The sequence below is a fragment of the Felis catus genome, chromosome D3 (genome assembly GCF_018350175.1).
Source record: "Felis catus isolate Fca126 chromosome D3, F.catus_Fca126_mat1.0, whole genome shotgun sequence".
NCBI lineage: Eukaryota > Metazoa > Chordata > Mammalia > Carnivora > Felidae > Felis > Felis catus.
Genome location: NC_058379.1, coordinates 53,662,685 through 53,685,308, shown reverse-complemented (window position 1 = coordinate 53,685,308; position 22,624 = coordinate 53,662,685). Strand labels below are relative to the sequence as shown.

General features: G+C 41.1%; 2 protein-coding genes and 1 non-coding gene across 7 annotated transcripts in view; 1 reads left to right on the top strand and 2 right to left on the bottom strand.

Moving 5' to 3' along the window:
* Positions 1-1,193, bottom strand: part of RNF138 (ring finger protein 138) — a 32,284-nt gene extending 31,091 nt beyond the window's left edge. For 2 of the 4 annotated variants that reach the window (XM_023241853.2, XM_023241858.2), the window contains exon 1: positions 331-524. In XM_023241853.2, the coding sequence (XP_023097621.2) occupies positions 331-440 (110 nt within the window). In that variant the 5' untranslated portion in view covers positions 441-524. Of the gene's footprint in view, positions 1-330; positions 525-843; positions 950-1,062 lie in introns of those variants that run through there. The other 2 variants (XM_023241854.2, XM_023241855.2) reach the window with 2 other exon arrangements.
* Positions 1,194-1,989: 796 nt separating this feature from the next.
* The window catches only part of RNF125 (ring finger protein 125), a 59,310-nt gene continuing 38,675 nt past the window's right edge, over positions 1,990-22,624 (bottom strand). The window contains exons 6-7 of one of the 2 annotated variants that reach the window (XR_006588232.1): positions 4,705-4,900; positions 1,990-2,120 (exon numbers count right to left, since the gene is read on the bottom strand). Coding sequence is in view for 1 of the 2 variants with exons in the window: in XM_003995101.6 (XP_003995150.1) it covers positions 21,013-21,099 (87 nt within the window). In the remaining variant the exon portion in view is untranslated. Of the gene's footprint in view, positions 2,121-4,704; positions 4,901-17,209; positions 21,100-22,624 lie in introns of those variants that run through there. The other variant, XM_003995101.6, reaches the window with a different exon arrangement.
* Positions 8,124-8,228, top strand: LOC111557428. Its single transcript, XR_002737466.2, has one exon. It is a non-coding gene; the product is annotated as a U6 spliceosomal RNA (small nuclear RNA).

Here is a 22,624-nt window from a genome sequence, read left to right as displayed (position 1 = left end):
TCCACGTTCCCTGCAATTCCTCCCGGGCCTGGAGGAGAGGGGGCCTCCGGGGCCTGAAGACACGACCGAGACAAGCTTGGCCACTAGCCCGGGGGCGTGAAAGCAAGGGATGGATACCCGGGGGCCGGGGGCTCGGGCACCGGGACCGGCGCAGGAAGCTGGCCCGGAGCTCGGGAGGAGGGCGGGAGGCAACAGGCCCTCCGCGCCGAGGGGAGCTCAGCCAGGTCGCAGTGGGCTCCGCTCCTGCCAGGCCGCAGCCGAGGGTCCGGGGCTGGATGCCGGGCCTAAACGACCACCCGGCTCCCCGCGGGGGAGGAGGCGTCTACTCACACGTGCTGACAGGCCGCGGTCCTCACGGGCGTTTTGAGCACCTCCTGACAGACAGGGCAGTAGAAATCATCTTCGGTGTAGGACGTGGCCGCAGAGAGCTCCTCGGCCATGGCGGGGGATGGGGGAATCAAGGCGATGGCGGCAGCGGCGGCGACAGCGGCCGAGCTGGCGGTGGCGGCCCGGGGCCCGACTCCCTACGCGAACCCGAAGGGGGAGGGGAATCGCGTCAGGAAGCGGCTCGCGCCAGGAAGGGGGCGGGGCAGGGCGGGACCGGGCGGGGCCGAACGCTAAGACGCTACGGCCGCACGCGCCGGGCGAGGGCCGGCCTTTAGGGCTGCTCCTCCCGGCGGAATGGTGGGGCGAGGTGCTTGGCTGGAGGCCACGGTGGAGAAACCGGTCAGCGGCTTCACTTTCGCTTCCACCCTGGCTCGGAGTACGCGGGACACCGCCCCGCCGCGCGAGAACGAAGGCCGCCCCCAGGCAGCTGCCTCCCGCCCGAGGCCGCTCCCTTACCTGGCTCCACGAGGCGGCCGCGGTTCCGCCCCCGCCCTCTTCTCCGCCTCCTGACTCCTTTTCCCCCCACCCCCACCCCCACCCCCACCCCCTGGCCCCGCCCGCACAGCCGTCTAGCTGCGCCCCGCTACCTAGCCAGTTCCAAGGCTGCCTGCCCCGCCCACACCGCCCCCGCCCCGCTTCGCTCCGCCCCTCCACTCTGCTTGCGTAGCCGCTCACTTAGGAGCCCGGGAGACGCGCGGGGATTGGAGCTGCTTTCCCCGCGCGGGTCGGTGGAGAAGTGGCCCTGCGCCGTCCTCGGTCTTCTAGTCCGGCCGCTGCTGCCTTGGCAGCCGAGGCCGGGAGGGGACTGGCGAGAAGAGTGCTTAGCATTTATCGGCCCGAAAGGGGGCCGGGCCCGAGGCTCATGGTGCACCGGGATCCCACCGCCCCCTCCAGCAGCCCTCCCGTGGCATTGCTCTGCCTGCAGCCAGCCGGGCGGGTTGCTGAACACCAGGGGGCGGCGAACACCTGACCGAGGAGTGGGGAGAGGGCGGGGTGGGTAGAGCGGCCTCCATAGCAACCGGCGCGTCGCGCCCGCCGCTGGTTGTGACATAAACAGCTGGGTGCCCACCTGTACACCGCTCCCCCCCCCCACGTCTCCCCCTAGCGGGGACACCATTTCTCGCCGCTTCTATCAAATATATTGGGTTTTCCAGGAATTTTTCCTCAAAAAATATTCCCTAATGTTAAAGGTATGGACCTTACTATTTGTCCCTGACAAAATGTTTTGATCATGTCGAGATGTGTTACGAAAGAAGTAAATATCCGTTCTGCAATTTCGATCCTTTGAGGAGGAAAAATTAAATAATAAGCTCCCCTGAGAGGGTTTGAACTTTCCCCCTTAACACAGCCTGACGGGTTACTCTCGCAGATGCATTCTTCCACCCCCCAACACCTTGTTTTCTGATGCCTTTGAAGAAAAGTGAGGTAGAAACATGGATCTAAACATTTCATCATTATTCACTAGTTTTAATGTTTATATTTTTGTTTATGGGCCAGATACATCTGGATGGGATCACAACCGCATGAAAGGAGCTAAGGAAAATCTGGAACATTATAGAGCATCCTCAATTAGTTTCAGAAAAGAAAAGAAAATTATCCTTACCATGCTTTGTTAAGGCTCTCCACTACAGTCTAAGTGAATCATAAACTGAAGCCATTGTCCTTGGAACTGTTAGATGTTATTATGCTGGTGTCTTGAACTTTGCTCTTGACTAGTTTACACTCTTGGGTGTCTGATGAAATAAAAGGACAAAAAAAATGGTATTTGCCGAAGTATTGTTTTTCATAAACAGTGACTATAATGAGGATAGGAAGTGGGATGACTGGATGTGTATGGACTTAGAGAAAACCTTATGGAGGAAGTGGGTCTCACTATGCATCTCAAAATGACAATTCATAGAAGAATATTTACTGAATTGTCCAATGAGCAGCTAATTCCCTTTACCAAACTACAACATTTTCCTCCCTAGCAGGAACAGTGGAAGCAGAGCAGGAAAGCTAATTTTAGCTTCAGATTTCCTGGGAGGAGAAACACCAAACAGGTGTTGACAGGAGAGACACCAAATAGCATTAGTCCAGGTACTTTTCAAATTTACTTATAAAATGGTTCTTGGATTTCAAACTTCACGTTTTTGATGTATTTCCGATCATATTTTGCTCATTTTGACCACTTTAGGAAGTAAAGTGTATTTTCTTTTTCTTTTTTTTTAATTTTTTAATGTTTATTTTTGAGAGAGAGAGAGACAGAGTGAGAGCAGGGAAGGGACAGAGAGAGGGAGACACAGAATCCGAAGCAGGCTCCAAGCTCTGAGCTGTCAGTTCAGAGCCCGATGTGGGGCCCAAACTCACAAACTGTGAGATCATGACCTGAGCCGAAGTCAGATGCTTAACTGACTGAGCCACCCAGGCACCCAGGAAAGCGTATTTTCTATTAAAAAGAATGTTTCCCTTTATTCACTGAGAATCTTTAACCAGAACATTAATTTTGTGAGTTTAATTTTATTTGCTTCGTTCTTCCTCTACAATGTCGGCTTTACCCATGCCCTAATCCAAACGTGTTTGCATTGTTTCTCATATATTCTAAGAAGTCATTATACCCACATTTTTGGTGAATTTCTACATACTATTTGGTGGATTTCTACATACATATAGTTGATAGTATATAGAAATCCTCTACAAATGTGGGTGTAAGGAAAATGTAGTTACCCTCTGAGTGTTAAGCTTAGACAAATAAACCATAATGGCCAAAAGACATAATTTTCTCTCTTGGCAGCATTTCACATGAAAAATTACATGATATTTTTATGGCAGTGTCACAGATTTACTCAAAATACATTCAGCTGTGTAAATAAAATACAGCCTTTGGGTAGTAAGGGAAAAACTCTAAATGTTTTTTAGTTTAGTTTAAACTCTGTTGCCATAATTTAATCAGTTTCTTTACATTTAGGTTAAAACACTTAAGCTTTTAATATCCCATGTCTCTCAGTCTGCTCCCCTCAAAATGGCATCTGGGAGGATAAGACGGAGGACAAGGGGTAGCTGACATGAACTTGAGACACTATTGGAGAACCCGGGTCCTGACATCTGCAAGGTCTCCTTTGAATTCTTGCTGGACTATTCTGCAGGGGGGCTAATTTTGGCTCCACTCTGAGATGCGTTGTGTTCCGGACGTTCTGCTGCTGGTAGCTGTTGGTAAAGGCTACTTCTGCCTGACTCAGCTGGGCGAAGGCGCGGTCGTGTGTACCCTGGTTGACTCAGCCTCACCAACACCGTAGAACCCTCCGTAGCTCTGTCACAATTCTCTTCTAATTCCTTGACCCTCAACACTGAAGGCCCCTCAGGCTCTGCTCTCAACATAGCTACCATCCGTGGCATCCCTTGGGGCCCTCTTCTCTCCCAGCCTGGGAGGGAGAATCATTTCATCTAGCCATTCTGTGTCCCTGACTTTGCATGTAGTGCTGACCCCTAGTTTGCTTCTGCACAACCTATGAAGTAATGTGCTTTCAGCTCCCAGGCCCTCAGCACTCCCCTCAACCTAACCTTTTCCCTACTCCTTCTTTCTTTTCCAACCACAATCCCTTGGACTGGATGTGGACCTTTCCCCCTTGCCACTTACTGCCTTTTGGGCCCTCCCATATGCAAAACTCTCCAACCAAGTCCACTAGGCCAGGCAATTAATGTACTAAAAGGAGGAGATAAGTGAATTCAGAAAATTAATTTCTGTCTTCACAAAGCCTCGCTTTGTCTTACCACAGAGCCTCAACAGTCTGTTTTTCTGGTAAGAGTGGTTGCTTTTGGGGAAGTGAACTGGGAAGCTGGGGGATGGAATGGGAGTGAGGCTCACATTTCACTGTCCACCCTTTGGTATCTTTTTTAATTGTCGACCGTGTCAACATTCAGCTGGTTTGCACCAGCACAGCTCTGGTGCCCATTCTCAGCTTGCCCATTCTGATTGGGCAATAGTCTGTCCTGAATGTCCAATGCCCATTTGGTTCTAGTGGCTAAATATTTTTAACATTAGTCCTGATCATGTACATAAATAACCTATCTGCTGAAGGCATATCATTTAATTATTAAGCCTGTTTTGGAAATGTTCTTTTAAAACAAAAAAACCCAACATTCTTTACATTCCTGATGCATTAATCCTAATTTCTTCTTTTCCCCACCTCATCCCACACTCAGGCTGAGTAAGAAGGAGGTCAAGTGAATAAAAATGTGGAAGGGAAACCATACAGGGCACCATGTTCCCATCAACAAACATTTATAAACCCTATTTCCATCCCCCACTGCAACAAATCATAAGTTTTGTTCGGGTACCTTTTCTTTTTCCTGGCTATGCTCTTCAGGAGGACATTTCCAGCTCAAGGGGAAATACCATGATTGAGATGAGCCAGTCTGGATGGGTCCTTTCTTCTTACCAGTGGTTTAAGCCTGGGCATGTGATGCAGTTATGACCAAGGAGGTGTGAGAGGGATTCTTCTGAGGTGCTTCAACAAGTGCCTTTCTTTGCTGACTGAAAAACAAACAAATAGGAATAAACAATACCATGCTACATCTGAATGTTTTCTTGTCAACCTGTGCTGCTTGGGACTCTGCAACCATCATGAAACTGTGAAAAGGACAAACCAAAGAATTAGCCAATATGCTGACCGATGGCAGAGCTGAAACATGGAAGGGATGTAGGTCCTTAGGTAGTTGAGCCGTTCTAATAATCTAATCAACCCTGAAACTGTCCTGCCTCCTGTTAAGACCTTCTAGTTTAAACCATTCTCAGTTGTCTGTTTCGTTACTTGTAGTAGAAAGCGTCTACGCCAGACATTTGCTTGGTGACTATCAGATCTGCCTCCCTACCTGTCACCCATTTTGGTCTATATTGCTAGAGCTGACCCTTGCAGATTTTCTCATTCTCCCTTGCCAGCTAAGTGACTTCTGTCTATATTCAGCCAATGGGAGACACTGATGAGAGACTGGAAGGAAGAAGCCAAAACATTTCTCGTCTCTGCTTCTGGCTGTGGCTTTGTTTCTACCATGGTTTTAACTTCTGGAAGACCACCCTTTGCTCTACGGTTCAGGAGCCTCGAGCCTGCTGGGCAGTCCCTGCCTTTTCTCAGCAGCTTCTGTGTTTGCCTCACTGTCACACATGGTCTTTCAGCTCTCCTGACATCTTTGTAATTGTTTTCCATATTAAACATCCTCTTTTGAACTACTTATTGAGACCTCTCTTTCCTGACTGGACTCCAATCCGTTTTCCTAATTGAATCAACACTTTAGGAGGAAATAGGAAGGCAGAGGAGAATGAAACACTGCAAAAGTGGTTCCTCTTCCCCAAAGAGAAGGAACTGAGTTACTTGTCATTGTGAGTTCAGAGTCTCTCTTCATAACTCTGCAAATTAGCACAACTCTGCAAATTAGCATAACTCTCCAAATTAGCAAATCTCACAAAAGTGAGATTAAATTAAGTATAGAAAATAAATGAATTTACCCTTTTTTAGTCCACCCTAACTTGGGACAGTTAAGTTTCAACTCTTTCATAAATGTCACTATGAATATGCATTTTTCGTGCTATTTAATAATGTTTAATTTCCTATCAGCAGTATTTTATGTGCTATTGTACAGCTATCATTTTTACTAATATTCCTACCAGTAGCCCTAGTGGCCCTATTTAGAATCCAGCTTCCATGTTAAAAATGATTAAAATAGAGGGGATATAGACCCAACTTGTGTCAGTTATACTCTCTCAAGAAGGTAGAATTGAGATCCCGATAGTTTAGTCAATTTCTATTAGTGCCTAACTTGGAAGGTATGTTAACATCATCTAAGGGACAGTAGCCTCTTCCTTTGCCCGAAAAGAGAAAGCCAGTCAGTAGAGAGACCAACCCAAAAATGAAACAGACATTTTGAATGCAGCTGAAATCGTTTCAGGGAATCAAATATGCCATCCTAAGAAGCAGAACCATAAATTAGACCAGAAATGGCAATAGATTCCAACAAATTAACTCACATTTCAACTTTTCTTTGGTGTTTTTTTTAATCTTTGAGAGAAATATGTAAATTTAAAGCTAAAGCATCTAAACATCTTTCTTTTCTCCTCCACCTTTTTTTCTTTTTCCTTCCCGGACCCCCTTTACTTCACACATGTATCGACATTCTCTGGGCACATGGCTTAGATAAAGACAACCATAACAAGATTAGTTCCACTATAACAATAGAGGCAAAAGCCTGACACCAGTTTTAAAAAGCAAACAAAGCCTAAATTTTAGACAAGTAGAAGAACCCTCCAGCAGAAATACACACCCTTCTTTCTATACATAAATTTCAGTTATTCCACCCATTCCCCCTCAATACATATTGCATATATTGCTTCTAAAGGAGACAATCCAAAGTACCTTCCAGCTGTGCTCCAAGAGGCAATGTCACAAGACTGCTATTTTTCCAGTCTCCAAATAATTTATCCCTTTAGTTGAATCTTAATCTGATCTAGTTTTAATATCTCATGATCCTACAGCCTTAGACTAAATCATAAATGTAGCCCCTATCAACCACCTCTTGTGTACCACAATGTAGAACAAATACAACTATTATGAAAACTTAACATTTAAAACATGAAGAGAAGGGAAGAAATCACAGGATATGTACCATTTGCTGCTGGACAGAGTTAATGAAGCAAAGCAGAAAACCACTGAGTCTCATGGGTATCATTCGGTTGACTTGGCAGTGGTGAGAATTCTATTGTCAACTAATGTGGCAGTCTGGTGTTGCCTTCTGGAATCATTCCTATTGCCAAGGGAACACCAAAAAGGACACTAAAGTAAATAACCTTTTTTTAGGGAGAGGGAAGGGGTATATTTCATTTGCAATTCACTTGTTAATGGTACAGGGTACAAGAATGGCCTGAGGCTGTCTAAAGAATTAGAACATTCTATCCTATCCCATTGATTTCAGTCAATCACAGGCCTGTTATACAGACAGGATTTTGCTGGTGCTACAATTTTAATAAAACCATAGTCACCTATCAGTTTCATTTTATGGCAATTTCCTAAGATTAAACACCAAAAACTTTATCAGGTCAGCATGGTTGCTAAGTTGAAGACCCAAGGTTGGGCTAGCGTCATAGATTTTCTGTTTGTTAGCAGCAGCTCTGGGGTCAACATGTACCCAGTTTGACAAACTTTGTCTTAGGACAGTGTGGGTGAAGAAACTGGCAGAGCCGGCAGAGAAGTCTTCTTTCTCTTCTATAATAGCACCCTGCCCCCAGACTGAATTCCGGTCCAGTGTCGTTTGCAACGGCAATGTCATCCTGTTTGTCAGGAGGGGAGCCAGTGTGAGGTGCTGTGGTGTGGCCCAGGGTATCAGGGTAACTCACATCCTTCATTCGTTCCTCCCTGTTGTAGGTGACAGGATACTCACTTTCTCAATCAGCATTTTAATCTTACACAGAGAAAGTAAAGTGAGTCAGAGCACTTGACCTTTGTGCTTTGGACTGTTTTGATTTGGACCTCAGAGGAGTTCCCAGCTCCTCTTTTTTTCTGCTCACATCCAGGAAAACATTGCAAATTTGTTGTTATGCCTTACTGAAGGTACTCAGGAAAAATCAGTCTGATTTATCAGTCTGGGTGCAATCAGGGGAGGGAAATCACAGTCACTTGAACAGAGAAAGTTTAATATAAAAACCTTTTTAACTCTAATAGGGGATTGGTATAAGTACCGAGGACTGTAGAGAATATAGGCTTGAATGCTTGTTTTAGCAACACATGTACTAAAATTGGAACCATACAGAGAGAAGATTTGCGTGGCCCCTGCACAAGGATGACACACAAATTCATGAAGCATTCCATATTAAACAACAAAACGTTGAAACGGGGTACCCAGAGAAGGGCCCCACCCCTCTCCACAGCTGGAGAGGACCCAGCTGTGGTTCACTGGATGGCAGAGAAGTCTCTGTGGCATCATGCTGGTAGAAGCATGCAGGGTGCAAGGGAAAGCTGTTTACAGAGACGTGTCCCCTGGAGGCATTCTGTCACAAACCATCCAGGGGGTGTTGGAGGCAGATGCTGTCTGCTGGGTGCTGCTGGCCACTGTGCACTGCAGAAGCTGGGGTTGGCTCTGTGCACTATGGGAAGCAAGGATCTACCAGAATGGGGAACAAAACGCCTTTCCTCCTGCAGCTTCTCTCTAGTGCCCTCTGTTGGAAAAAAGTATTATCGTGCCTGTTGGCAAAGGAAAAATATTTAAGGGCCCAGATCTGTTTTCACACAGCAAGCAAAAATAATAAATTTGGAACTTAGAATTAATAGATTGATAACTGGAATACTGACCCACTAATGATTTGCTACTAAGTTTTCTAAGGCTTTACCCTTCATAGCCATATGCTTTAGGCCCAATAAACTTAAGGATATAGTGTAGGCAATTGCTTTGTATCTACCTACAAAATCTTAAGTTTCTCACCCTACAGTGCAGGAATGTTTACTACCCCAACCCTCAACCTAGCCACAGCTCAGCTAGTTCTGCATTTTCTCTGATGATCTGAAACAGTAATCCCACTTCTGGTATTGATGTCTATATCACTTAGAACTCTAAGGTTGTACATTACCAATTTGAACTAGGTAATGGGGGAGATGCATTTTTAAATTTTTTTAAAGTGTTTATTTATTTTTGAGAGACAGAGAGAGACAGAGAGAGAGAACATGAGCAGGAGAGGGGCAGAGAGAGAGGGAGACACAGAATCCAAAGCAGGCTGCAGGCTCTAAGCTGTCAGCACAGAGCACAATGTGGGGCTCACACCCACGGACCCTGAGATCATGACCTGAGCCGAAATCAGACACTTAACCGACTGAGCCACCCAGCACTCCTGGGAGAAATGCATTTTAAGAATGCAGAAATATTGGGGCAGCTGAGTGACTCAGTCGGTTAAGCATCCGACTTTGGCACAGGTCACGATCTCACGGTGTGAGTTCAAGCCCTATGTCGGGCTCTGTGCTGACAGCTCAAAGCCTGGAGCTTGCTTCAGATTCTTCTCCTCTCTCTCTGCTCCTCCCCAGCTCGCTTGCTCTCTCCCTCTCAAAAATAAATAAACATTAAAAAATAATTAACAAAAAAAGAATGCAGAAATATTGCATGGAATCCCTATTGGTCAAGTTTCTTTGCCCTGCAAGTAATAGAAAACCAAGTATTAAAATGGCTTAAGCTGGGGCACGTGAGTGGCTCAGTCAGTGAAGCATCTGACTCTTGGTTTCAGCTCAGGTCACGACCTCATGGCTTATAAGTTCGAGCCCTGAGTTGGGCTCCACACTGACAGCATGGAGCCTGCTTGGGATTCTCTCCCTCTCTCTCTGTCCCTCCTCTGCTCTCTCTGTCTCCCTAAATAAATAAATAAATAAATAAATAAATAAATAAATATTTCTTTTAATGGCTTAAGCAATAAATAGAATTCTCTAGTTCACATGATTCCATGGTAAAGCTGAGATGATGCATATTTGAAACCAGAGGCTCAAAAGATACCTCATGATTTAGTTTTTTCACTTTCTCTTGGCTCTGCTTTCCTTGGATTCCTTTTGGTCTCAGGCAGATTCTTCCCTCATAGTGGTCCCCAAATGCTAAATTATTTGAGCTGAAGATACTCAGTGTGAGAAACAACAATAACAACAGCACCACCACAACAACAAAAACTGTCTTCTTAAGAATTCCATCAAAAGTCTTATAATTAAGTGATACTAATCCAGATTGGTGGCTCAAAACAATAAATATCTAAGAGAATGTACAACCATTACTAATAGGGGAAAACAGAAGCAAGCAAAGCTTCTTCTAAAAGCTTTCTAAAGCTTCTTAAAACCTTAAACTTCATCCCAAGTCTGGAGAGAGACCAGTGGGTGGAAAAAATAGCAACAGGGAGGAGAGTTGTTCAGTCTCTATATTTAAATACTTTATTTTTGAAATCTCAAGAACGTTACCAGTGAGATGATACCTCTTTCCTAAATTTCACTGACAATTATGACTTCCCAAACTGGCATAGAATTATATTTACACCATGGTATTTGGTTTACCCACATACCAATTTTGTTTGTTTGTTTGTTTGTTGTGATAAAAAAATATATATAAAATTTACCATTTTAATCATTTTTTTAAGATTTTATTTTTAAGTAATCTCTACACCCAACATGGGGCTCAAACTCATAACCCCAGGATCCAGAGTTGCAGACTCCACCAACTGAGCCAGCCAGGGGCCCCTCATTTTAACCATCTTCAAGTGCATAGTCTAGTGGTAACTATATGCGCCTTGTTGTGTAACAAGTGAACTTTTTCATCTTTTGAAACTGAAGTTCTATATTTGTTGACCAACAACTCCCCTTTTCCCCTTCCCTCTTGCCCTGACGACCACCATTCTATTTTCTGTTCCTAAGAGTTTGACTACATTATTAAAAACTTTTTATTAAAAATTATTATTTCTCTTTAAGATAGTTCCAGTGTGCCTTAAGACTGAATATTTGGAGAACACATTTTTGAAATACTGTCAAAGGACAGTATGATTTTACTTACAGAATTTTGACCGTCTTCCATACATTAAGAATGTGTCAAAGGAACAAGGTTAAATACACTTAGAGGTATAGTAAAATATATATATTATATGTCAAGACATATAATAGTCTTTTAAACATTTTCTTCATTTTATCTGATTACCTGGGCTAGGCAATTTTATTTGGTTACCTAAGTGAACTCTAGCAAATTACTACACTGTATAATGTGGAGCAAATTAAAATCAGCAACTGTAATATATAACGTACAATGGTCTCTCAGAATTAGCACCATACCTCCAATCGTACTGAATGAAGGCGAAATAATACTGCTTCTCCTATAAGAGCTATACCAGTGGCCTGAATTGCTGCTTTAGAATCCTGTCTATGAGAGAATCTGTATAGTAGATTGGCTCACTTGACCGGCAGTTGTACATCTAGAGAAAAGAGATGCATCTAGGTCAAAGGCTTTACTCATTAAAGGAATATCTTGCCTATACTCCTCAAACTAGAATTTATTTACCAATTTTTCCCCAGATATTTATTGAGTGCCTAAAGATGCGTGGCATTGTGCTAAGTTCTAGGGAAAAAATATTGAGCAAATTCAGAGATAATGCTGCTCTCTTTATTATAATTTCGCTCCCCATATATACTTTACTAGTAAGAAAAAAATATGCTAAGGAGCTAACATGAGTATTCTAATCAATTTATCAGCTATTCATTCTTCCATCCAACAAACATGTTACAATAAACTATCTTCCCCCCCCCCCAAATTCATGTATTGAAACCCTAACCTCCCATGTGATAGTGTTTGGAGATAGGGCCTGCGGGAGGTAATTAGGATCAGATGAGATCATGAAGGTGCCCTCATGATGGGATTAATGCCCTTACAAGAGAGAGTTTTCTTATGTTGTCTCTGTCATGTGAGGACACAGCAAGAAGGTGGCCATCTGAAAGCCAGAGAGCTCTCACTAGAAACCAAACCCTGATGGACCTTGATGTTGGACTTTTCAGCCTACAGAACTATGACAAAGTAAATTTCTGTTGTGTAACCCACCCAGTACGTGGTATTTTATTACGACAGCCCTAGCAGACTAAGACACATGTATTGAGTTTATAGTAAGCCTCTGTGAAGATAAATGCCATGCCTTGCCCTCAAGGAAATTCCAGTCTCATGAGTATCAGGTATATAAACAAAGAAATATGATAAATGTAGCAATGGAGGTGTGGTTGAGGGATAGTGATGATATAAAGGATGGTGCTGTTGACTCTACTTTGGATGGCTGACAAAAGCCTTTTCAGAGAAATCGTGAAACTTATTTTAGGCCAAGGAAGTATACAAAATTGCAGAGGCATGAAACAATATGATTTATTGGGGGTAGGAGGACTAGAGCAACAATAAAATATTTCCTAAGAATTTGGAAATAGTGAATAGGATTGCCCTCTGGGAGTTAAATTAAAACTAACCATAAATGCCAGAGTTTAAATGTGATAATTTAGAGATAAAATTATTTCCAGGCTGACCTGACAGTAAACTGAAAAATGTATTAACGTATTTAATGACCGTGTCAACCAAAAGGCCACATTTTACAAAGTATTGGACTTGGGATGTCTGGCTGGCTCGGTTGGTAGAGCCTGCAACTCTTGACATCTGGGTCATGAGTTTGAGCCCCATACTTGGCATAGTGATTACTTTAAAAAAAAAATAGGGGCTCCTGGGTGGCTTAGTTGGTTAAGCATCTGACTTCAGCTCAGGTCGTGATCTCTCAGTTCATGAGTTCGAGCCCTGCGTCGGGCTCTGTGCTGACAGCTCAGAGCCTGGAGCCTGCTTTGGATTCTGTGTCTCCCCCTCTCTCTGCCCTCCCCTGCTCACACTCTGTCTCTCTCTGTCTCAAATATAAATAAACATTTAAAAAAAACAACAACAAAGAAAAAGAGGTCTTTAAAAAAATAAAAAAATATTGGACTCTAATTTATGTCTTCCCTTTTTTTGTTAATATGAATGGCAGTGCAATAAATATAACCCTGCACATAGGTTCCATTTTGGATTAGAGTGCCAGGAAATGTTTCCAGAAGTAGAATATTGTGTCCAGAGGTAAAATGCCACCACCAAATTGCTTTGGAATGTGTAAATTATACCATTAATGCTACTACAAAGTGCCAGTTCCACCACATCTTTGTGTGAAGAACTATTAATTGAGAAATTTTGCTGATAGACTGCTTGAAAAAAGTATCTATTGAGAGATCACACTATGCCAGACATTGTGTTAAGAGAGAAAAATGGTTATCATTATAATTTTTTTTGTTTAATATCTTTGATAAATAGTAATAGTTTCATGTTTTATATATATGTGCTTTACGATGTTTCTTCATTGTTAACTATATTTTTACATTCATTGCATATTTATTGTTATGGCGGAATGTTATCTCCCAAAATTCATGTTGAAGTCCTAACCCCCAATGTGATGGCATTTGGAGTTACTACTTTGAGATGTAACTAGGTTTAGATGAGTTCATAAGGGTGGACCCCCCCATGATATGATTAATTCTTTTATAGAAAGAGGAAGAGAACAGAGTTTGCTGTGCCTGTGCTATGTGAAGGTGGCCATCTACAGGGCAGGAATAGGGGTCTCCCCAAGAACTGAATCTGCTGACACCTTGATCTTGAACTTCCCAGCCTCCAGAACTGTAAGAAATAAATGTCTGTTGTGTAAGTCACCCAGTTTATGGTATTTTGTTGTAACAGCCTGAGCTAAGACACCTATTGAGGTATTCTTACTAATTGTAAGATCATGACCTGAGCTTACTAATTCCAGGGACCCCTGGGTGGCTTAGTCAGTTAAGCGTCCAACTCTTGATTTCAGCTCAGGCCATGACCTCACAATTCATGAGTTCGAGCCCTGCATCCGGCTCTGCACAGACATCATGAAGCCTGCTTGGGACTTTCTGTCTTTCCCTCTCTGCCTCTCCCCCGTGTTCTCTCACTCACTCAAAATAAATAAATAATTTTTTTCTAATGTTTATTTATTTTTGAGAGAGAGCGCGCGAGAAACAGGGAGAGAGGGAGACACAGAATCCAAAGCAGTTTCCAGGGTCTGAGCTGTCATACAGAGCCCAATACAGGGCTTGAATTCACGAACTGTGAGTTCATGACTTGAGCCGAAGTCAGACGCTTCACCAGCTGAGCCACCCAGGCGCCCCATCAAAATAAATAAATTAGTTTAAAAAAATTAAAAAATAAAATGCACATTAAGATGTTGGGTAGGGGAGCTTGGATGGATGGCTCAGTCAGTTAAGCATCCAACTCTTGATTTTGGCTCAGGACATGATCTCACAGATTATAAGATTGAGACCCATGTCAGGGGGAGCCTGCTTGAGATTTTCTCTCTCTCTGCCCCTCCTGCTCAAAATAAATAAATAAACATTAAAAAAAATTTTAAAGATGTTGGGTAGTTTAGTGGTGCCTGCATTCAAGGGATTTATATTCTAAAGAGGACACTGAATAAAAATGAAAATAAACATGTAAGCTAATTTCAAATTCTAATAACAGTTAAGAAGAAACTATAGTAGGCAAATGACAAAATGGGGAAGAGTTTTTGGCTAGAATTATGAGGAAATATCTGGTGAGAAACGACATTTGAGCTGAAAGTTTGAATGATTTAGAGGCAGACACACCAAACTCCAGAGAAAGAGCCTTCAAACAACAGGAATAGAAAGTACCATGGCACAGGGACCACCTTAACCTTGGTGTGTTTAGTGAACCTGTGGCTGGGGTGTCAGGATCAAGGAGAAGAAGAGTGTAGTGAAGTGAAATTGGAGAGGTAGGTAGGGGCCAGATCATGAAAGTCTTTTGAAGAGAATGGGAAGGCACTTGGGTTTTATTCTAGTAATAAGGGGAAGCCTTGGGAACAGTTTAAGCAGCGGAGAGGGAAAGGACATAATCAGACTTCTGCTTTTGAAGATCCTTCTCGCTGCTGTATGAATAACGGACCATAATGTCTTAAGTGGAGACAGGAAGTCCTATCTACTGCAGGAATCCAGGCACACAATGAAGATGATTTCGATTAAAATTGTAATCCCAGAGATGGTGAGAAATGGATGGATTTAAATACATTTTGATAAGTTGCTGATGAATTGATCAGAATTTCAGACATTCTAATTCTGTACACCTGGGAAGGGCCCAGAAAAATGCAGTTAACAAGTAACACAAGTGGCTCTGATGAAGTATACTGAGAAAATATATTTGTAAGGAACTGAGAACGCACCTGACATTTCTTTTAATGAAAAGGAAAAAGTGATTTAAAAAATGAAATTATTGTTTTATGTTTGAGAAACTATAAGAGCTTTCATTTGGTAAAATGATCCCAAACTTTGAGTAAAATTAAGCAAAAATTACCATAGCAAAATGAGTATCAGTTCATGTTTCTAAAAAGCTGGTCTTGTTTTAACTTTTTGCCTCTCTTTTCCATATGTATTTTTTTTTTTAAGTAAACTCTACCCCCAAGGTGGGCTCAAACTCATGACCCTGAGATCAAGAGTGGCATACTCTACTGACTGAACCAACAAGGTGCCCCTCCACATGTTGTGTTTTTTTTGTTTGTTTGTTTTATTAGTTTATTTTGAAAGAGTGAGAGAGGGAGAACAAAGGAAGGGCAGAGAGAGAGGGATGGAGAGAGAATCCGAAGCAGGCTCTGCACTGTCAGCACAGAGCCTGATGTGGGACATGAACCTCTGAGATCATGAGCTGAGCTGAAATGGAGAGTCAGAGGCTTCACCAGCTGAACCACCCAGTGCCCCCTTCCACAAGTATTTTTAATACCTTTTCCCTGTGGACCTCCCGATGTCTGCCTCCCGGCTTGTGCTTCCATGGTTAGCATTCCAATATCCAGTTCTCTTCTACCTAAGGCAATTGCATTTCCCCAATGCCTTGATATCACATATGGCCATGACTTGCTTTGGCAAATGCAATGTGAGTGCAAATGACCTGTGTAATCAACTCTTTAGCCCACTGTGATGAGGGATGACTGGGGAAGCCCATGGTAATACACAAATGCCATGAGACCAAAACAGGCTGGGATTCTGAGACTGGAGAACAGCTGTCAAGAGAATAGGCAGGATCCACAGTTGACTGAATGAGCACTGGGGTCTGGGGTTGTTTGTAATTGCAGCATGACCTAATCTACCTTGATCAATCTCTTCCTGGGGAAGTTCCTGGGGGTTCACCTTCATTGGGCTCTCACACGGCTGCTCTGTGGCAATGATTAGCTTTAATCAAGACCCACCTGTGGCCTTCTCTGGAACCTCCAAGATTAAAACACCAGATGATTTTCCAGTAATAAGCTAGAAACTTAAATATATCTTAGCCTCAAAGATCTCAGACATAGGTGTCCCTCTGCCATATATTGTCATCTTCAGTAAAGATAATCTAAATGATAAAGGTAAGTCTTCTCAACCCATTCTGGACTGCTTCTATCTTTTAGGATGCACTCAGTAAAGAGTCATCAGAGGTCACGTGAATAGCACCTGTGTTCTGTCCTGTACCTCTTGTGGAAAACCCAAAAAGCTTTCGTCTGTTTGAATATATTCACATCTGAAGTACACATGATTGTTACATAGTATGTATTTAGCATAAATACATAGTATGTATTTAGCAAGGAGTAGGATTTATAGAGTTCATTTACATCTTACCTTTTAAATTTCATTGAGGCCCTTTGGAAACAGAACCAGTTATAACTCCATGATGCTCAGCATTACCTTGGCCTAAATCTGGGTTTCTAAACCTCAGCACTATGACCTTTTGGACAGGGTAATTCTTTGCTGTGGAGAGTTGACCTATACATTGTAGACGTTGAACAGCATCCCTGGCCTCTCTCTATGTAGCCACATCCCTGGCCAACAGCACACCTGAGCTATGACAACCAAAAATGTCCCTAGGCATTGCTAAATGTCTCCCGGGAAGTAAAATGACCTAACTACTGGCCTAAAGGAAGGTATATGTTTGCAATAGATATTCCTGAACAATGACAATTTAAAAAGCTAATCAAGTTTGTGTAAAAATTTATCAATATCCGTATTTAAGAACAGACACAGTAGGGGTGCCTGAGTGGCTCAGTCAGTTGACTGCCTTGATGTTGGCCCAGGTCACGATCTCGCAGTTCGTGAGATCGAGCCCCACATCGAGCCCTGCATCAGCCTCCTCGTTGCAGGTACTGAGCCTTTTGGGATTCTCTCTCTCTGCCCCTTCCCTGCTCTCTCTCTCTCTCTCTCTCTCTCAAAATAAATAAACATTAAAAAAAAAAAGCAGACACAGTAGATATTTTAGTGAAAGCAATGGTCCTGCCATTCTTTATTTCTAACAATAATACATATTTACAGAAAGAAAAGAATTGTACATTTTAAATTCTGATCACTATACAGATTTGTTGTTGTAGTTGAGTAATAAAGGAATGAATTTCTCAGTGACTTTTTAAAATCCCTAAAATCAATGTTTAAAGGTACAAATGATACTATAAACATTGAATAACTGGAGTACACTCACTTCGAAATGAAAGACACCTAACACCAGGTAAAGAAACAAAGCAGATCTCTCTTAGGAGATCTGATCTGAAACTCTCTTTATCCTAGATTCACAATCCAATTTTTCAAGCTACAATTTAGAAACTTGGGTTAAAAAGCCCACAAAGGAAAATCTCCGTAGGTTTGTGTTGGGTTAGAAGAATTTGATCTTTAAAGAGTAACACGTGAACCAGTTTTTCCTTTATAAGGCCTTGAAAAAATTGCATCTTGAAGCACTATAGAGAAAGTAAAATATTTTGTTAATAGTCAACAGCTTCAAATACTGGTTCTCATCCCCCCCCCCCCAACCCCCTGGTTTGATTGAGAAATAACGGACATACATCACTGTATACTTATGTTTAAGATGTACAGTATGACAGTTTGATTTACGGTTTTCATTTTTTTTGAAACAATGAATTGTCAATTCCTTTTTATAAACGGTTAAAGGCACAGTGAAACAATGAGTATTTGCACTTCACCATGTTAGACCTCAAGATAATTAATTCAGAAGGCAAAATAATTCAGGTGGCCAGCACCTCGTTTGTCCTGTAGGTGGCAAAATTATCCTAAGAGGAATCCAGGGACAGGATGCAGAATTGCTGTGCTGAAGTTAATAGTGGTAAAGGATTTAAAGCTTGCCTTAAAATATGGTTTTCAACGTTTTGAAGTTTTTTTGTTTTACAGATTTAAAGATGCCTTTTGTGTTGCTCTGAATTAATAAAGCTTTATTTTTCTGGATAATCAGTACTAATGCTCAGAAATAAATTATTACTATTATTATTATTATTATTATTATTTTTTTAGGGACTAGATTTTCAGTCTGGTTATCTTTGAAAAATGCCTCTCTTTTTGTACTTGTTGTCTAGCAGGTTTTGCTTTATTGGGTGGTCCATCCAAATTGCAGGACAAGAGCTTGTGAAACTAAAAACCTCTTCCTACTTGTTTGCAGCTGTAAAAAGCAAGCTTGAAGCCGGTATCTAAAAGAGAGGAAATAAGGCCCTCTAGATTTCATCCGGTTTTATGTTTTTCTAATTACCTCACAGAGGACGGCAGAATAGTAAGCAAGACTTTAAAGAAGGAATGGATAATTATAAAACATTTGGGGCAGCGTGATTATGTCTACATTTATGTGTAAGAAACAAAGTTTATAATGATTACAATTAAAAAGCTAAGTATAGCCAAATATTTTATCCTCGGTTGTTATCACTAGTCTTCATAGCTTCCTTTTCTTCCTTTCAATACAGAAACATCATTCTATGCCCTGGATTCATCATTAAAGATCCAGATATGAAAAAACAGAGTCATCAGGTAACCACCAGTGACAAGCACTATATATATAGTTATTTGAAGAAGTAAGACTAAATGGGGGATAGAAGGGAGACAGTATAGTATGTTATACCAATATGTTCTGGAAATGCTGACATAGTATGACTTTTAAAAATAGAGAATGGGTAGAGCAAATGAAAAAATTTTAATTGTTTCAGTTACCATATTGGTGATGGTGGTTTTAGCATTGTTATTCTGAGGCTGCTGCATGTGTAAGGTAAATAAAGGAAGTGAATAATTGTGGGATAGTCTAACTCTATCATGCCCTGTGTTCTTGAAAACCAAGATTCTCGGTGTAGAAAATGGAGATATAGTAGTAACAGGAAGGATTAAGTAAAATCCCTGTAGTACTCAACTTGACTTGGAAATTTTACAATAAACTCAGAAAGTGTCTTATCTTGTGAAAAAAAATAGGTATTTCCTAGCTCTCTCCTACAAAGCATGGCTAAGCTACTAGCAATGAGCATGCATAGAGTCCTGATTATGATTTTGAAATGCCATTTCTCACTGAAAGTAACCAAGCTTTTTAGAGAGATGGCTGATTCCAGGTCTGGGGCAAATAACACACAAGTTGAGCCTGGATCTTCTGAGATAGCAAGGAAACTATTAAAGATGGCTAGTGTAGTGTCAAAACGACTCAGCACCAACTTGGGGTGGCTCCCAATAGCCAGATATGGGACAATTTGAACTTCAATAAGGTAATATTTGAAATGGGTTGAGGCCTATCAAACATGTTTGAATTCATGAGTTCATAACACTGAAAAAAAAAAAAAAAAGAAGAAGTGATCTCTGGAAGAAATAGGAAACAAGTTTATTATCTTGAAAATTAGTGAATAAAGGGAAAATACAAACATTTACTTCCCTTTCCTATACAAATCTGACCATTGGTCAACCAAATAGTAGATGTGGGGAAACATCTCTTTATAAAAATGTTCCAACTAATAAATGAAAGAGAAATGATAGGGTTAGAATATCCTCCAACTCACGATAAATCAATGGATCAAGGCATTGAGTATCAATTTCAGCTGACATCACGAAAAGAGAGAACCAGACATTGTGTGCCCTCTGATGAAAGAACACACCATGACCTATAATCTTGCCAAAAAGGATTAAACCTGAGTCTATTATATTTGGATCCATGTGTCAATATTCAGAGGAAAGAGGAACATGCTGAATTGCACCATGAGTATGCAAACAGCAAAATACAGGCTGTGGATAACTCTATCCAGACCAAGTTCTTAACTAATAATACATTTTAAGGAAAAGAAAAAACCTACAGATTAAAAATACACACTTAGGTATTGATATCACTGTAGTGGTTACTCCTGTGAAAGACAGCTAATAACTGTGAGTGGATACACAGAGGACATCCAGAGTGGCTGGCAGAGTTCTAAAACTGTTTCTTACATTTTCTGTTTGGTTTTCAGTATTTATATTTTATTTTATTTTTTCTAAAAGATAAAAGTAAAAAAAAAAAAATCAAAGCCCTTAGGATTTTCCACTAAAAATTATGAATATGAACACTTCTATAAATATCAGCTAAAGGTCCTTAAGAAATTACCTATATTATAGAAATATTTCTAAATAATAAGCTACAAATATTTGAAAAATATAATACTAAATTCTTATTGTGCAGAGTTATAAAAAGTCAAAGGATTAAGTATACATTGTTAACACATTTACTTTGTTTACAGTATTATGTTTTATAATTTGGTTAAGCGGACTTTGTTGACTTCCAAGATTTTCCTTTCCTACTTTGATACAAGGCTACCCATATTATTCTGTTAGAGATTAGATAAGCACTAGAGCAGATTTCAGGTTTCCTTGAATGTCCATACTTGGTTTCATTCTCCATCTTTTTACATAGAACAAATATAAGTTATCTTGCCCAACTATGATGATAGTTATTAATCTATAGCATTACACATAGTATCATCCAATTTGCAAATAAAGATCGTTCACCCACATATCCTGCCTCATGTTCTCTTCTATACCTTGGTGGCTGATGGAGACTATTTTTTGTTAAGTGTCTAAGAAAGTCAAGAATGTAAAACAGATTTAAACCATCCCAATGAAAGCAGTTTTAAAATGCAATATAACAATAAACATAGACAAACATATAACTGTGTTGTACATTTTTGCCCATCGAACATTGACAATTTCCCTCCAATTGTTCGAGCAGCATCTTAACAAATGGTGCAATTGAATGGTCTCCTCTCCTTTCCTTTGAATAAAATTATGTGGTGTTTGAATGATTCACATATTCCAGAAGTGACCGGTCTAAAACCCTTCGGATAAGAGCTTCCTCAATTATATTAAAATCCTACAATAAAGAAAAATAATTAGAAACATAGAATCAGAGATGATAGTTTTCAGCAACTGGAGGATAAAGGTCAAGGCAATGCCTCATTTTGCAGGAAAGTAGAGCTCTGAATTTAGTGACCTGTCCCACGTTTCCACAGAAACTCTCATAAACTTATCCCAGAACTTTTGCTTTGGGGATAGTACATTTTTCTAGTTCTTCTTAATGCATAACAATTAACTTGTTATTGTCATAGTAGAATAGCCTTGATTTGGAGTTTACACTAGTAATCTTTAGTCAACATTATAAATCATGGTCAGGGTGCTATGTTCCAAGTAAACTTCTAATATGGAGTAAAGTCAAGACATTCCCCTAGAGTTAACCAATCCCAGGACTTCTACTGAATATCTATCTCTGAAAAATATATTGAACACAAAACTCTTTCTCCTTGCCTCCCGATGGTCAAAATGGCTTTCGAACCTTTAAGTTAGCACGTGCTGTAAATAAAACAAAAACTATTAAGAGCCCTATCCTGTAAAGTCTCTATTGGAAATCTATTCTAAAACATAAAAGCATAAATGCAAATCAACAAAATCCAAAGGAAAGCCACAAGGCCTAGGTGAGAACAAGATTTGGACCAATCCTGGTTTTTTCTTAGGCAATTTATTAACTTTTGAGCTTCAGATGTTTCATAGCTAGTGACGACAGTAACATAATACTCACTTCATAGAAGCTGCTGTAAGGAATAAAATGAGATAATATGCCTAAAGTGCTTAGTATAGTACTTGGTAGCTTGGGAAACCAAAAAGTCAAAACAAACAATACTGCTTCTACCTTATTTCCACATCCAAGAATATGGTTTTGAGGGGGTTGAAAGTACTCTCATCAAAGTCGCTTCCTCCTGACCAGCCCTGAATCATACTTCGAAAAATCTCGAGAAGAATGGAGTGACTATGAATAGCCAGAACAGATATGAAATCAACCTAGTTTTTAAAACACCTAACAGAGCTAAGGGAAAGAGGAAGCCCTATGTGTTGTAAAACACGAGAACATATAGACCGGAACCAGCCTCTGTTGAGGCCCTGTGAGCTTCAGCAGCCAGAAAAGACATTATTTGAGCGCTGGAGCTGAGAACATGAAGCCTCTGTTGTGTAGCCTGTTCAATTCTTCAAGTGGTCCTAGTACCCCCATTTATCCTCTCCCCATCTCCAACTTGCCTAACGCCCTTGCCCAAACTGTGCATATCACTTTACATGCACTATCAAATTTAAGCCTCTCAAGAGCTTATGGGACAAAGTGGTTTTACTCTCCTCACTTATCAAATGAACAGACAGGCCCAGTGGTTAAATACCTTGCCCAAGGTCACAGAGCTGTGACCGAGTTGTTACGTAAACCCAGGTCAGAACCCAAGCTCCTTGTGTTGTAACCACAGTGGGCAGATCAGAAAGCAGGGAAAAAATTTTCAAGTGACAGTCTTCAACAATTATTGAATTCTATCTTGAAATTGCATTTAAAAAATTGCATAAAAAGAAAGCAGTAAAAAAAA